The following is a 16,706-nucleotide window of genomic DNA, read 5'->3' as shown; positions in this document are numbered from 1 at the left end:
CCAGTGCTTAAAGTTCTTATTCAAATTGTAATGTAATGTAAAATGTGTCAGAAACCCAATTAAAATCTGAAAATACTGCCAATGAGAGGCATGGTTTCAAGTAATTATCAGATATATCTGATTGTAACTTTTTAAAACATTGCTAAATTGAATTGATAAATGCTATAAACAGTATTATCTTCATTGTTAGGATATCTGTACTTTTTAAATCCAGTGCAATAGTTTCCTGACATATTTAAGCCAAAGAAAATAACGGGCTTAAACTTGGTAAAATAGTACATGTCTTCAAATAACCTCATCTCCCAAGAACACAAGTGAGAATGCTCTCAACCAAACACTGCTTCAAAACATCTTTGAGCATAGCTTGTCCTGGTTATCCAAAAAGGCTACTTTGCAAATAATCCCACAGCAAGATAAAAAGAAACCATTAAAGCAATGCAAACATTCTTTATAAGTAACCTATTTTTGTTTAAATCAAAGCATTGGAATTATCTTACAAACAGAACTGTAAGCAGACAAAGTAAAACGGCTTGAATTCCTAAGTGGGGAAACTTAGAACCGAAAGTTAAGTTAATACACAACTTCATACTCTGAAGATAGAAATTGTTAGGCATTTTATTATTTCTTAAATTTTGCGAACTATCCTAAAGTGTACCATTCAATAGTAGTAAAAGAAGTTAAAAGTGACTTCAGGGCCTGAATTTTATGATCCCCCACCAACGGTTTTTAGGTGGGGGTGGGGGGGCGAGGGGGGCTGCTTGAAATTGAACAGTGGGATTCCCTCCGGGTTCCCGCCCGTCCCGAACACAAGCGATTCTACGTGGGGACGGGCAAGGCCTTGGACAGGAAGGCTGCCCTTGCCCCATTTGAGGCCCTTAAGTAGCTAATTAATAGCCGTTGCCCCCCGAGACTTAATTTTTAGGCTGGCGAGAAGAGTGAACCTCCACAGGGGAAGCCCGAAATACAACAAAGTTACATCGCGGGCGGGAAGGGGAGGTACCTCCATCAGAAGTCCCCTTCTGAAATTGGATGCCCGCCCCACCCCCTTTAAGGCCTGGTGGCCTCCGGACATTCATGCAGCCCCCATCCTCTCCCCAGAGACCCCGATTGCCCCCCTCACGCACCCGACCCCCCAACCCCCAGGCCTTCTCTACCCTCCCATCCTGGGACCCCTTCAACTTACCTGGGCTTCTGGTTCCCGGACTTAGTCTCCAATGTCTTCTTGAACTTCCTCTTCTGTCCATTGCATGGACTGGAGAACTGCCGGCCAGTAAGATTGGCCGGCAGCTCTCTAAGGCGGGACTTCCTCCGGAGTGAGGGACAAAAGTCCCACCTTCTGCCAATTAACATGTAAATTGGCTGTGGGGCAGTTGGAGTCGGCAGGGATGTGTTCCTTGCCGACTCTTCAGCTGGTGAGAACGAACACCCCGCCATCTGAAAAATTCAGGCCCAGATTTTAAGCCCTTACTTGTCTGGACAGGATATTTGTCATCTGAATTTCAACATTGATAAAATCAATCATTTGCATTTATATGGTACTTTGAATGTAAAAACAAACCCCAATGCTATTTTAATCCCAGTATATTAAAGTCCCAATTTTGCTGGTCAATCATTGGAGTTGAACTGATCTCTGGTGTAGGCTGTGTTGGGAGGTTAGAAGCTAAGCCAGGCAAATGTTTGTGTTGATTATCTGCTTATCTCTTTCTAGTTAGACTATTTTTCATGTAAAGTTTGTCCAGATAGATTGGTCTATAACACACACGGTTGAGAAACATAAATCTGGCCAGTTTTGCAGCTAACTATTAAAGGGGAATTGTGATGGCAGAAAAGTTAACTACTTGGGGCAACACTGCTCCACAAGTCATTATGCTGAAATGTTGGGAGTTCCTGCTGTAGAAAATTGACCAAATTATTGAAGGTTACCCTCCAGTAAAAGCACAGTAGGAAAGACAACTGCAGAATCTTTGTGAAGACAAAGTCCTGTCTTGAGGATACCCTTCCATTGTGCTGTATGGCACTGCCACCATGCAAAGTGGGATAGATTCAGATCAGATCTAGCAGCTCAAAACTAAGTATCAATGAGGCACTGTGGACCATCAGAAACAGCAGAATTGCATTCGACCACAACCTGTGACCTCATGACCTGGCATATCCCTCACACTACCATTTTCATCAAGCCAAGGGATCAACCCTGGTTCAATGAAGATTGCAGGAGGGCGTGCCAGGAGCAGCACCTGCAGGCATCTACCTAGTGAATATACAACACAGGACTACTTGCATGCCAAACAGCTGAATCAGCATGTGATAGACAGAGCTAAGCGATCCCACAACCGATAGATCAGATCAAAACTCTTCAGTCTTGCGACATCCTGTCGTGAATGGTGGTTGGACAATTAAATAACCAACCAGAAGAGTTGGCTCCACATATATCCTCATCCTTAAATGATGAGGGAGCCCAGCACAACAGTGCAAAAAAGAAAACTGAAGCATTTGCAAGTATCTTCAGCCAGAAGTGCCAAGTGGATGATCCATCTCTGCCTCCTCCTGAGATGCCCACCATCACAGTTGCCAGTCTTCAGCTAATACGATTCAATACACGTGATATCAAGACACGGCTGAAGGCGCTGGACATTGCAAAGGCTATGGGCCCTGTCAGCATCCCAGCAATAGTACTGAAAACGTGTGCTCCTAAACTACCTGGTCCCCTGTCCAAGGTGTTCTAGTACAGCTTTAACACTGGCATCTACCCGACAATGTGGAAAATTGTCCAAGTATGTACTGTCCACAAAAAGCAGGACAAATCCAATCTGGTGAATTACCACCCCATCTGACTGCTCTCGATCATCAGAAAAGGGATGCAAGGTGTCACCAAGAGTGCTATCAAGCAACACTTCTACAGCAATAACCTGCTCCCTGATGCTCAGTTTGGGTTCTACCAGTGCCTCACAGATTCTGATCACATCATAGCTTTGGTCCAAACATGGACAAAAGAGTTGAATTCACAGAATTGTTACAGTGCAGAAGGAGGTCATTTGACTCAATATGTCTGCACCAGCTCTCCGAATGAGCATTATGACTCAGTGCCATTTTCCTGCCTTATTCCCATAACCCTGCACATTATTTCTATTTAAATAATCATCTAATACCGTCTTGAATGTCTCGATTGAACCTGTCTCCACCACACTTCCAGGCAGTGTATTTCAGACCCGAATGACTCGATGTGTGAAAAAGCTTTTTCTTATGTCGCATTTGCTTCTTTTGCAAATCACTTTAAATCTGTGCCCTCTTGTCCTCGATCTGGAGCGGGAATAGTTTCTCCCTATCTACTCTGTCCAGCCCTCTCATGATTTTGAACACCTCTATCAAATTTCCTCTTAGTCTTCTCCTCTCCAAAGAGAACGGTTCCAACTTCTCCAATCCATATTCATAACTGAAGTTTCTCATCCCTGGGACCATTTTTGTAAACATCGGGCTGAATTTTGAGATTGGCAGGCAGGCAGGCGCAGTAAGTGGGACCGGGAACGGCCAGGAAATGGCCCACTGCTCACGATCGGCCCCTGACTGGGATTTCACTCTGGCGGGCCAATTAAGGCCAACCCAATATGGTATGCGGCTCTTCGCTGGTTGGGAAGAGCCGAGAGGGGGCAGGGGCCTGTCAGCCGCTAGGTCCATTGGTGACCCAGCAGTCGGATTAAAAACAGTCCAGGCAGCCGCCGAATGGCTCTGTGCTGCATTGTTTTGAAGAAGTTGAGTGTGGCTGGAGATGCCAGATGGGAGGGCAGTTTAGGTGGGCACTTGGCCCCCAGCTTTCCGGATGAGTGCCTCGCAATCCTGCTGGAGGAGGTGGCTGACAGGAGGCACACCCCTGTCTCAAGAGATGGGAGGAGGCCACCGCACCTCAAAAAGAAGGCATGGGGAAAGGTGGCAGCACTGGTGAGCAGCCATGATGTGGTGTGGAGCACATGGATGCAGTGCCGGAAGCGGTTCAATAACCGGCTGCGCTGAGGAAGGGTGAGTACTGTGTTGGCATGGGTCAGTGTGCAGAAATGAAAAGATGTGGCCGTCCCCTCCTTAGGGGCGTTAGAGTATGAGTGCCTGCTGTCAATGACGCTGGAGCCGGTCAAAGGGGTGAGCCCTGGCTGCTTGGATTGAGTGCCTTGTGGTTCAAGGGCCACAACTCAGATGTGCCCTGCGAGGTGTTCCTCAGCTGGGGTTAGCCAGGCTGCAACGGTGCTGCAGGTAGAGAGTGGGCTAACCAATGCTCCTCTGTCATTTCAGGAGAAGACAAGCCATAAGCAAGCAGAGAGGTCACGTACTGGCAAAGGTCTGCCTAACCTGCTGCTGCTCACCAGATTTGAGGGGGACACCCTAGAGTTTGAGAGCTCCCTGTGCAACCGGGAGTGTAGAGTCGGGGGTGCCAGATGAAGGTAAGAGGGCAGTGCACAGAGGTGAGAGTTTCAGATTGTGCAACCATTCTTGTGTAGTCTCTTCATTGATGGGAGCCTTGAATCTAGAGTCCCCATTGATCATTCAAAGACGATGGCACTATGATGCAGATCTCCTTTGTCTTATCAGGGTGCCTGGCATGCACAGTGACAGTGTGGTGACTCTAACTAATGACATGTCCTTGTTCTCCCCTTTAAGTTCACCAGCACGCACTCGGTTTATGGACCCAAAGGGCCATCCCCGACGCCGGAGGAGCACCGGGCTTCATTTGCACCTGCATCACACACGCTGTCTGAAGTAGGCACCAGTGCAGAAACCAGCACCTTGGTGGGCATTAGATCAGTGGCTAGAATGTTGTAGCACATTGGTGAGGGCACTTTACACTTGCTTGAGGTGGAGACAAAGGCAGAGTGCGCCCAGGGCGTCAGCAGTCTGAGGGCTGCTGGGGATCAGGACAATGCTCAGTCAAAGGCAGATGATGAGCCTCTGGCGTTGTCCATTGGGTGCATATGCTGGATGTCCAGCAGGATATGCGGGAGGATCTGGCAGAGATTCATGAGGGTGTGTGTGCCATGGTGTCTGTTGTGGAGGAGTCCATGTGGAGCATGAGCACTGCGTTGACCCTCATGGCTGAGCGCACTGTGCCTCCTCCATTGAAAATGGACAGGCAGCTTCAGGGACAGAGTTAGGGGTCCCTGGGGTTGCGCTCAGACCTGCAAGCCCTTACACAGGCCTCAGGTGGTCAGTGCCAATGTGGGAAATGGATGAGGCACCTGGTATCCCAGCTAGGCGCCCAACCATCAGTAGTGAGCAGGGAGGTCCAGAATGACCTCACGTTGGCACACAAGCTGCTTGTCATTTCTGCGGGCTCCCCTCAGGGCACTCTGGGTGACAGCAGCAACTCCTCCGCCCCTTGGCCAGTGACCGCCACGGTCAGATATGACGATACCACATCTGATGAAGCAGCGATGACTATGGAGATGCCAGATGTGCTACTGGCTGCTCCCTCCCAGGCGGGGCCAGCACAGGCTCCACTGGCCAGAGAACGACTGCCAAGGTCACCTGTCCTGCCACCTTTAATGACTTATGCACATATACACCCAGGTCCCTCTGCTCCTGCACACTTTTAGTGTTGTTTCCCTTATTTTATATTGTCCCTCCATGTTCTCCATACCAAAATGAATCACCTCACACTTCTCTGCAATGAAATTCATCTATCACCTATCTGCCCACTCCACCAACTTGTCTATGTCCTTTTGAAGTTCTATACTGTCGTCCTCACAGTTTGCAATGTTTCCAAGTTTTGCATCATCCGCAAACTTTGAAATTGACCCCTGCACACCAGGATCTAGATCATTAATATATTTCAGGAAAAACAAGTGTCCCATACCGATCCCTGGGGAACTCCACTACAAACCTTCCACCAGCCGGAAAAATATCCATGAACCATTAATCGCTGTTTTCTATTACTCATCCAATTTTGCATTGACATTGTTACTGTCCCTTTCATTCAAGTTTAGAGATGAAAGTGACTGCCCTTGACATCAACAGAGCATTTCCCTGAATGTGGTATCAAGGAGCCTGAGTAAAATTGAAGTTACTTGGAATCGAGGGGAAACTCTCTGCTAGTTGGATCATACCTAGTAGACAAGAAAATGGTTGTGGTTCTTGGAGGCCAATCATCTCAGTTCCAGGGCATCGCTGCAGGAGTTCTTCAGGGTAGTGTCCTGGGGTCAACCATCTTCAGCTGCTTAATCAATGACCTTCCTTCCATCATAAGCTCAGAAGTGGGGTTGCTCGCTGATGATTGCACTATGTTCACCATTTGCGACTCTTCAGATACTAGAGTCCGTGTCCATATGCAGCAAGACTCAGACAACATTCAGGCTTTGGCTGATGCGTGTCTAGTAGCACTATATCTATGCCCCACAAGTGCCAGGCAATGATCATCTCCAACAAGAGAGAATCTAACCATCTCTCCTTGACATTCATCGGCATCACCATCGCTTAAATACCCACCAACATCTTGGGTGTTACCATTGATCAGAATTTGAACTACACTAACCATTTAGACTGTGGCTACAAGAGCAGTCAGATGCTGGGAATTCTGCAGTTGGTAACTCACCTCCTTACTCCCCAAAGCTGTCCTCCACTCACAAGGCATAAGTCAGGAATGTGATGGAATACACTCCACTTGCCTGGATGAGTGTGGCTCCAACAACATTCAAGAAGAACAAAGCAGCCAAACTGATCACCACCCTATCCACCAACTTAACATTGACTTCCTTCACCTCTGGCATACGGTGGCAGCAGTGTGTACCATCAACATGATGCGCTGCACCAACTCACCAAGGCTCCTTCAATAATACCTTCCAAACCTGCAACATCTAGCACCTAGTAGGATAAGGGCAACAGATGCATGGGAACACCACACACCATCTCAACTTGGAACAATATCACCATTCCTTCACTACCACTGGATTAAAATCCTGGAACCCCCTTCTTCACAACACTGTGGGTCTACCTATACCTCATGGACTGCAGCAGCTCAAGAAGGCAGTAAAGCTTCTCAAGGGCAATTAGGGATGGGTAACAAATGCTGGCCTGGCCAGCAACGTCCACATCCCACGAAATTATAAAATAGACAAGAGAAAGGTCAGCGATCCAGTCAATATAGTCAACCAGGTTCCTTCTGCTTGGATGCAAATGAGGAAGATGTTTTCTGGTTTAAAAAGGGGGACACAGGCCAGTGTGCTCCTCACTTTTGCTCAAGAGGATGACACAACCCTTAGTTGGGAATGATCACATCTTTGAAAAATTCAATTTTAGGCAATGTTCACACCGTTGTCTTTACACATAAACTCTTTCAATATGTCAAAACTGAACGGAACACTTTCCTGTAACAGGTGATCACAACAATATATCAGCACACAAATTCTTGTTATTCTAGTTCAAGCCATTCATCTGCTGTTAGGAATTCCAACACTGAGGTCAACAGTCATGGGTACAGAAATTAACCTTAGTGTCCAAAAAACCCACCCCATTGTATCTTCTCTGTCTAAAACGTCAGCATATCTGAACTGCTGTACAATAAAACATGAGGGCGGCTTCCTGGATAGCAGCCATTGACATGAATAATTAACTTTTTTCTGTGATTAATTATTGCCTTAATATTGAGTGCAATCTCTCAGGGTTGGATTTTGCCATTCCGACTCGGCAAATCTGAGTCAGATGGGAGGAGAAAGAGGTGGAGCAACCTGATTCCAAGATTCTTGGTGGAGGGGTTGAGGGAGCATGGAGAATGAATGCTGGGTGAGGCGGCGGCGGGGTGGGGGTGGGGGGCGGGGCGCAGTTGTCAGTGGTGAGGAGTGAGGGGCTAGGGTGCTAAACACTCATGTACGGTATGAGCCGATGTCCCAGCAAATGGAGGAGGGCCTTCTAGCCTGCCTGCCTTGGTATCTGCCTGCCTTCCCACCTCGGGAGGTGGTGGCCCTGACTCCAGCCTGTCCCTGCCAACCCACCACGAAAATATCTTGGGAGGGCACTGCCAGGCAGGAGGCAAGATCGCAATGTCACAAAATCTTTGGACTCGTGGGGCTGAATTTTGCCGTCGGTGAGCAGAGTACGGGGCTCGCTCGCCGACATGCAAAATAACATGGGATGACATCGGAGGTTCCCCCCGACGTCATCCTGCCCCATTTAAATCTTCAGGAAGGCGGGGGCACAGTGAAATCAGCTGTGGGCCCACTGACCTGTCAATGGCCAATTGAGGCCATTGACAGGATAATTAAAAGAATTAAAGGACCTGCCCGCCCAACCTTAAGGTTGGCGGGCAGACCAGGAGCCCCAGCGGGCTTCTGAAAAAACATGAAACCTCATCCACTGGCGGGATGAGCTTTCATGAAGGGCTTGAAAAAATTTCATAAAGTTTTAGTGAAATTTATTAACATGTCCCATCTCGTATGACATTGTCACACGAGGGGGACATGCTAAGGATTTTAAAATTTTTCTATTTTTAATCTTTGCACAACTTTCAGCGATCTCGCTGAGGCAGCACTTAGCTGCAGGGAGATGTGCACTCTTTTGTGCGCATGCATAGTGCTTCCCACCAGGCATCATGCTAGGTGGGCCTTAATTGGCCAGCACACTTAAAATGGTGGCGGGGCCCGCTTCTTCGGCGGGATCGGCTCCCCACCCGCCGGAGATTGGGTTGGGCCCACCTGCCCGGTGGGCAGAAAACTCTGCCCATGATTCCCAGTTCAAAGGAGAAAATCTGGTCCCTGATGTCCATGTGGGTCATGGCGTTGATTTCAGCACCTGAACAACAACAACTTATATTTATATAGCACCTTTAGCATAATAAATTATCTCTAGGCGCTTCACAGGAGCATTATAAAACAAAATATGACACTGAACCACAGAAGGAGATGTTAGGTCAGATTACCAAATTTGGTCAAGGAGGTAAGTTTTAAGAAGTGTGTTAAAGGACACAAGTGAGGTAGAGAAGCAGCGAGGTGTAGGGAGGGAATTCCAGAGATTGCGGTGTGGGTGACTGAAGACATTTCCACCAATGGTGGAGCAATTATAATTGGAAATGCACAAGATGCTAAAATTAGAGGAGCACAGATGGCTCGAAGGATTGTGGGGCTAGAGAGGATTATACAGATAGGGAGTGTTAAGGTCATGGAGGAAATTCAAAACAAAGATAAGAATTTTACAGTCAAGATGTTGCGTGACCAGGAGTCAAAGTAAGTCAGCAAGCACAGGGATCATAGGTGAACGGGCCTTGCTGGAAGTTAAGACATGAGAAGCTGAGTTTTTGATTACCTCATGTTTACAGAGGGGAAAATATGGGAGACCAGGAGGACTGTGTTGGAATAGTTGCTTTTAGAGGTAAGGAAACCACGAATGAGAGTTTCAACAGTAGATGAGCTGAGACAGAGGCAAAGTCCGCCGATATTACGGAGGTGGAAACAAGTGGTCTTAGTGATGGCATGAGTATGTGGTCAGAAGCTCCTTGAAGGAACCCTACAGTTGGTGAACAGCTTAACTTCCAGAGGTGCAGTAGAGTAGGACCACTTGACTTTGATTGTTAAAGATGTTGACCCTGTCCCAAATGGCAGTGACAGGTCATTTACTGTCACTGGGTCAAAATCCTGGAAATCCCTTCCTAACAGCACTGTGGGCGTACCTACACTACATAGACTGTAGCAGTTCAAGAAGGCAGCTCACCACCACCTTCTCAAATTTAACTAGGGATGGGCAATAAATGCTGGCCCAGCCAGCAAAGCCCACATCCCATGAACGAATAAAAAAATAAATTGGGCTAGGCAGCCTGTATTTGCACTGACACAATAGAGGCACTATTCCTAACTGCTGGGTGAAAAATTGGGAGTGGCATCCTGTTCCCCCAATGGGGTACCAGTATCTTTTATTGAGCTGACCAGGTACATTTTAGCAATCTTGATGGTCACTGGCAGCGCCGTCCTCACCCTGCTCTGCAGTTGTAGGTTCAATTAGAGAAGTTCAGTGACAACTTTCTTGGTGAATTAAAGCAGCCTCAGATACTGATCCTGGCTGAGATGTAGATAGAAATGCTCTCCAAATACTCTAAATGCTAGGTGAGTATGGTCTTCTGCTGGGAGCCCTCCTTTGCCTCCCTTTGTGCACAGCAAACCCTCTATTCCGACTGTGTTCCATTTCCCTGTTGTGCTGCTGCCCAAAGGAATACAGTGTATAGGTCCCAGGAGAGCAAGCTTTCAGAAGTGTTCAAACTCTACTGAACATCTTCCAAGGATCCAGCATCACTTCCTTCAGACGCCAACAACTTGTGAGAGCTCTGCCAACAATGTAGTACACAGTACTTCTATCCACTAACTCTGCAGAAGCAAAGGAAGTCAAAATAGCTTCACTTGAAAGTCCCATGCTGATCTCTTTAAATAGCACTAGTGATGGTGGTGGTTGGTGGGGGAGGGGCACGTGATGGGGTGCAGCATGGGTGGCAGTGGTGAAAGTGGGGGCGGGGGGTGGGGGGGGAGGGGGGGGGTGGCGACAAAATCACTCATGCACCTGAACACATGCTTAGTTGTTTGTGCTTAAGAGAAGGCACTAACAGGACCTGAGAGGTCCAAAATAGCAGGTCATGCACCAAATCACTTTGCATCTTTCTGGTGCATGCATTACAGCCCACGCTACCGCCCTCCCAAGCATAGTAATCAGCACAGGCAGCATTATTTTTAGCCTCACCATCCTCCGGTGCCACTAAAGCCATGGCATTACAAGGTCTAATTTTGTGATTCATAACTTATACACCACCAAATAAATTTTAATCTTTTTACTTCCCTATTTTATGCACAATGTTTACTGAGTTGGCTGTCAAGTGTTAAATACAGGGAGGGAGCAGCAACAAGGCAGTTCAGCCATTGTTCAGGAATTGTGTTGTCTTTGGGTGCAGCAAAGGGTGGAGTTTCATAAGTGTCACAATGTGGATTGGTGATAGCTTGGCATTTGGAAATAATTATTTCCCATAGGGCTTCTTCCGAATATCCCTACATTGACATTGCCTCTCTTGGTGTCACATTTCTTCTGCCATTGTTAGGCCATATTTCCCAAGGTTCTATTGGCCAGCTACATGTTCAGTCCTCCTATGAATATAAATTTGTGAAGCATAGGATTTCATAGGATGTATGGCCAAAAAAAATGTAACAGATGGTATTGATCATGGAGACTTTGGCTGAAGCTGTAGTGTAGTATCCTGCTTGGGTGGTTCAAACTACAAACTTCAGTAACATTGACCTCATTTTATTTCCTGTTTTTCCTTAGTTCTGTTGAAGAGTCATACGGACTTGAAATGTTAACTGTGTTCCTCTCCACAGATGCTGTCAGACCTGCTGAGTTTTTCCACATATTTTTATTTTTGTTTTGGATTTCCAGCATCTGCAGTTTTTTGCTTTTATCTCATTCTATTTTTGTTCTGCTTTTTAGGTATTCTAAATAAGAATCTCATGGAACAGAAGGAGGGCATTTGTTCCATTATGCCTCTCCCAGCTCTTGGAAACAGATATCCAATTACTCCCATTCCTTACTCCTTCCTCATATGCCTGCAACTTTTTCCTTTTTTAAGGTGTTACAGTCCCTGTAGAGACCATACACTTTAAAAAAGGGATGAATTTCCTGATGACGGACGATGCCATGCCAGCTCGAAACTCCCAGTATCCTTTGACAATCATTCCACTCCATATGAGTGTTCCAGGATATAATTATCATCAGCAAGGCACGTTTGCCTGGTCATTAACACACAACAGTACTCCCTGTTTTTCCACAGCAGTAGGTTTTTCTGAAATGTGTTGAAAGATGTTAAAACTGTCACTCGATACCTCAGTGAGTTTTTGTTTGAGTTTATCTCCCTGTGGCAACTGGATCACATGGGCATTTCTCTGAACTGAGGTGTTTAATGGGGACATTTAAAAGCATAGTTATCCTGTAAAGTTCACCATTCATGACAATGTTTATATCCCATATGAAAATTAATATTGAATCAGCTTCCACTACCCTGTCAGTTTGTGCATTCCAGATCCTAACAACTCACTGTTTAAAAGTATTTCTTCTCATCTCTCCCTTGGTTCTTTAACCAATCTCTTAAAATCTATGCTCTTTAATTATTGACCCTCCTGCCAGTGGAGATGGTTTCTCCTTGAGTACTCTAACAAGTCCTATCACAATTTTGAACACTTTGACCACATCTCAGTTTAACTTTCTCTGGTCTGAGAACAATCGTAACTCCTCTGATATCTCTACATCATTGAAGTCCCTCAGCATAGGCTGCTCCAAATGGAAGGTCAGAAAGCTGCAATCCTGGCTCTGGGATTTAATTGTGACAGGGGCCTCCAAAGAGTGCTAAACAGCCAGCTGGATCAGACTGCTGCAGCCAAGAGTGAGATCCACAAACTGCAGCCTGACCTTCAAGATCCAGAGCTGCTTGAGATCATCTAATACAGCCATCTGAAGTGTACTCAAAGGAAGTTCTGTAGTTTTCCATCTTCCAAGCTGCAGCCACTGAGGAAACTGTTCATAGGAACTCTTGGAAAGGAGTATGCAAAACAGGCACTAAGAGCTGGCAGAAGGAAGATTCTTCATTATTTTTCGTAACTACTGGATAGAAATGTAATTGAGCTGATGGACAAATTTGTTTTTTGTTCTGGAGCTGGTGTTGGTAATTTTGTCCGATAATATTCCTGTGAAGCACCTGGGAGTAATTTTACTACATTGGTGTCGCTTTATAAATTAAAAGCATTGTAGTTAGTAGTGAAGTGAGGGCAAAAACCATAAGCCTGGACTGAAGGAAGGCAATTGGATGGTGCTAGTAAGGACAGTAGGAAGAATTGTGGGACAGTTGGCATATTGGTGTTAGAATGGCTGATTTCAAGAAGTATTCCTAGATTTGTCTGCTGGGGACACCGACGGCTGCTGCTTCTCTTTTTCCTGCTCCTTTTTTTACTTGTTGCTGCCCAGGTGGTGGTAAGAGTTGGTTTCTCAAGGTGGTGAAGTGGGCAGCAGTTGGGAATGAATCTGCATACCACCTCAGGATGTGCTGCAAAGCTCCTCTGGAAGGGTGCAGCCAACAGCAAAATTGCTTGACCTTGCTGATCGATTTGCTCAATAATGTTTCCTGTGGTGCCATGGCTTTTGTTGTAGATCAAATGTGCCTGGGATCCTGACATGCCTGGAGGGATTGCCCTTGTCATTAATTAGCCAGCCTGCAAGTTGCCCATATGGTTGAAGTAAAGGTGACTCAGAGGATGGAAATGATAATCAACAATGAGCCGTTAAGATGGCTTTCATTGAGTGCCACATATATTACCATTTCTCAAAACTCCAAATCCTACCTTTAAAGTAGCCATGCCCAAAATACCTGTTCCTGTCATTCATTCTCAGTTTTTAAAATGCCATCTATTTCTGTCTTATGATTGGCTCCACTCTTACCTTAATAGGTGACAAATAAAATGATTAAATCAACTATAGTGCACTTATTTTATCCATTGTGTGATGCGTGAATATTGCCAGCTTTATTTAACATGGTGCCGCCTCTTTGTAAAGGAAGACCTTGCATTTAATCAGCTAACCTTATTTAAAATGCTTCAAAATAGTTTAGAGCCAATTAATTACTTTTTGAAGTATATTGACCATTTTTATGTGGGCAATCAATTTGCAAAGCCCCACAATGTCAAATATAGGAATTACCAGGTGGTAAAAAAGCAGAAAGTGATGGAAATACTCAGTAAGTCTGGCAGTATATATGGAAAGAGAAACAGAGTTAAGATTTCAAGTTGAATATGACTTTTCTTCAGGCCTATTTCTCCACAGATGTTGCTGGACCTGCTGAGTATTTCTATCACTTTCGGTTTTGCTTTCAAATTTCCAGCATCTGCAGTATTTTGCTTTTAATTACCAGGTGATGTTAGTTGCAGAGACAAGCTTGAGCAGGACAACATGGGAACACCCTGCTGTTCTTTGACTTGTGACATAGGATCTTTTATGCCCATTTGAGTAGGCAAATGGGTTTTGGTTAAATCATTAAAAGAATTCTTTGTAACTAAACTGGAAATTTGCATGACTAAATAAGGAGTCTATTTGAAGCATGCATTTATTTTTGGTGTTGCTTCTTGTAAATGGTTAAAAGTAAAATTAGAAGTTCCAGCAAATGCCTAGACCTAAAGTTTTATTAATACATACCATCGTGGCACCCACGTACTAGTTAGAAAGTCGGAGCTGGATAAGGATGAAAGAACAGCAGAAGGAAACTTCTTCCAAGTCATTAGACCTTTCATTATTTCCTGTTTGATCAAGAACAATACGATTAGTAGGTTTGGTAATACGTCACATTCTCTACCTGCCGGGAACCCACTCACATTATGCCAAAGAAGTTGACGCTTCAAAATCAGGTGGGGCTAGCAAATTAACAATCTGGCAAATGCTCAACTATGTTCAATTAAAGGCCATATAGAAAATCTAGCCAAGTGAGTTTTGGCAGGCTATTCAAAGGTACTTTCATTACAGCTGAGACTGAACCTACTTTCACCTTTCTTCCACACTTTGTCACATAACTCATGGGCCAGGATGTTTCCCTTGTGGGGGGGCTTGGCGGGAGCGGTTGGGAAGCCGACCACCGCCTGTGATAAGGGCCCCGACTGCGATTTCATGCTGAGCAGGCTAATTAATGCCTGCCCAGCATGAAATGCGCACTGCATGGCTCAGCACTGCCTGTTGTGGGGTGGGTGGAGGAGGGTGAGTTCACGCAAAAAGTTCCTTGAGGAGCAGAGCTGCCTCAGGGAGGTGAAGAGTTTGAAAAATAAAAAAGGATTTTAAAAATGTTCACAACACGTCCCCTCATGAGCAGAGACATGTTAGAAATTAGTTTGAACATTTTTTATTTTATTTTAACGACAGATAGAAACCTCATCCCACCCATGGTTTTGCAAAAAATCCAAAGGCCGCTTGGCTTTTTCACCTGCCCACCAAATGGGCAGCGAAACATTTAATTCAATTAGATCTTTAATGGCCTTAATAGGCCTGTTAATTGTTGGCGGGCGCGCTGCTGACTCCCAACCGAGATATCGCCTGAGTGTGTGACGACATCAGGATGCTCGTGTGACGTCATTGTGCGTCATTTTATGCTCATTCAGGTCGGGTGCGTGCCCAAAATTCTGCCCATGAATAACAAGTAGTGGTTAGAGAGGCTGCTTGATGTTCTTTTTTTTTCTCCATAGCCTAATTCAGCAGAATAATGTTAACTAAAAGTAATGCAACACTACAACAGAAATTCATATAAAATTAATAAACTTATAAAAAATAAATCACCACAGGGCCTTACATCTCGATCAAGAAATTTCTTCTGTGTGCTGTCAACATTGGTTCCTTCTATGTGATATCTTGGTAGAGGACAAAGGTAATATTCTAGGTCTGTTTCAGCATATGAAAAAGACCTCTTATGTGCATAAAGATCAGGAGCAGCGTTCTAGCAAAAGACAAGAATAAACATTTTGAACATTGCTGAGTGAAATATAGGCTTAATTTTCTTTATGTTTATTCGCATATCTATTTTTAATATATCTTTATGCAAATATGTGTCTAGTATTTAACCAACTGAAGTTTCATGGTAGGTTTTCTGATCACTTCAGCCAATCCAATGCTACTAGAAATGTTTTTCTTCACCCACAGCACAACAAACGAAATGTAAGTTACAAATTGTAACTTATCACATATTAATGTTCATCAGCATATTGCAGACCTCTTTGTCACCAGTATTGTCCGTGCTCCCTCAGTGAGTAGTTCCACTATCAACCTGCATTTTCCTTACTACTGGTTACTCTTTGTCTTGGGCTCTGTAATGGGTCTTGGGGAAAAATAATCCGCCATTGGGGGGGGAAGTGCGGGAGCATGCACACGAAGGAGCGCACAGATCTCCTTGAGGCTAAGTGATGCCTCAGGGAGATCAGTTCCGATTTAAAACTTCCAGCATTTGTTGCCCATCCCTAATTGCCCTTGAGAAGGTGGTGGTGAACTGCCTTTTTGAACCACTGCTGTCCTTTCAACTTATTTGAAGTGGTTTGGTAGGCCATTTCAGAGGGCAGTTGCATTGCTGTGGGTCTGGAGTTACATGTAGCCAGATCAAGTAAGGATGACAGATTTTCTTCCCTGAAGGGCATTAATAAACCAGATGGGTTTTTACAACAGTCGATGGGTGAAATTCAATAACCTGCCCTGTGGTGACTTTTATGGGAAAGGCATTTAATCAGGCAGGTGTTTAATGGGTAGGAAACCCGCCATCTTTCCACTTCCACTCAGATTAAGTACTTGATGGGAAGGCTGGAGGACAGACTTCCTGCCCCGCCACCAATTGAGTCCCTTAAGGGGCCTCCATTAATGTCCGCTTAAGATCCTTATCCTGCCGTCGCTGGTTTTAACATAACAGCAAGCGGTAGGCTCACCATGTGGGGACTATGACAAGCAAACCCTGGCCAGAGGGGTCCTGTGTTCAAAGGCACGCAGTACCTGATTGAGGGACCTGGCATTGGGAAAGAGGTGGCCCACGGAGAGCCCTTGCTGCTGACCCCCCCAACCCTCCTCCCCTATGAACCCCATCTTGCCATCACTCACCTGTGCCTCGGTCCCACTTCGATCCTTGGGCTCAGGTGGGTGTGGTACTGACAGCAGCCATTGCCTCCCTGGTGGCGGCCTCGCTCAATAGAGCTGACAGCCTC

The 16,706-nt window shown here is 45.5% G+C and overlaps 1 protein-coding gene across 4 annotated transcripts in view; it reads right to left on the bottom strand.

Moving 5' to 3' along the window:
• cfap221 (cilia and flagella associated protein 221) overlaps positions 1–16,706 on the bottom strand; it is a 236,769-nt gene that overhangs the window by 19,603 nt on the left and 200,460 nt on the right. For all 4 annotated transcript variants that reach the window (XM_041200050.1, XM_041200053.1, XM_041200051.1 and 1 more), the window contains 2 exons: positions 15,317–15,460; positions 14,179–14,279 (listed from right to left, as the gene is read on the bottom strand). In XM_041200050.1, the coding sequence (XP_041055984.1) occupies positions 14,179–14,279; positions 15,317–15,460 (245 nt within the window). The remainder of the gene's footprint in view (positions 1–14,178; positions 14,280–15,316; positions 15,461–16,706) is intronic.

Source organism: Carcharodon carcharias, chromosome 12 (assembly GCF_017639515.1).
Source record: "Carcharodon carcharias isolate sCarCar2 chromosome 12, sCarCar2.pri, whole genome shotgun sequence".
Taxonomy (NCBI): domain Eukaryota; kingdom Metazoa; phylum Chordata; class Chondrichthyes; order Lamniformes; family Lamnidae; genus Carcharodon; species Carcharodon carcharias.
The sequence above is the reverse complement of the archived record's forward strand: the minus strand, read 5'-3'. Positions and strand labels throughout refer to the sequence as shown.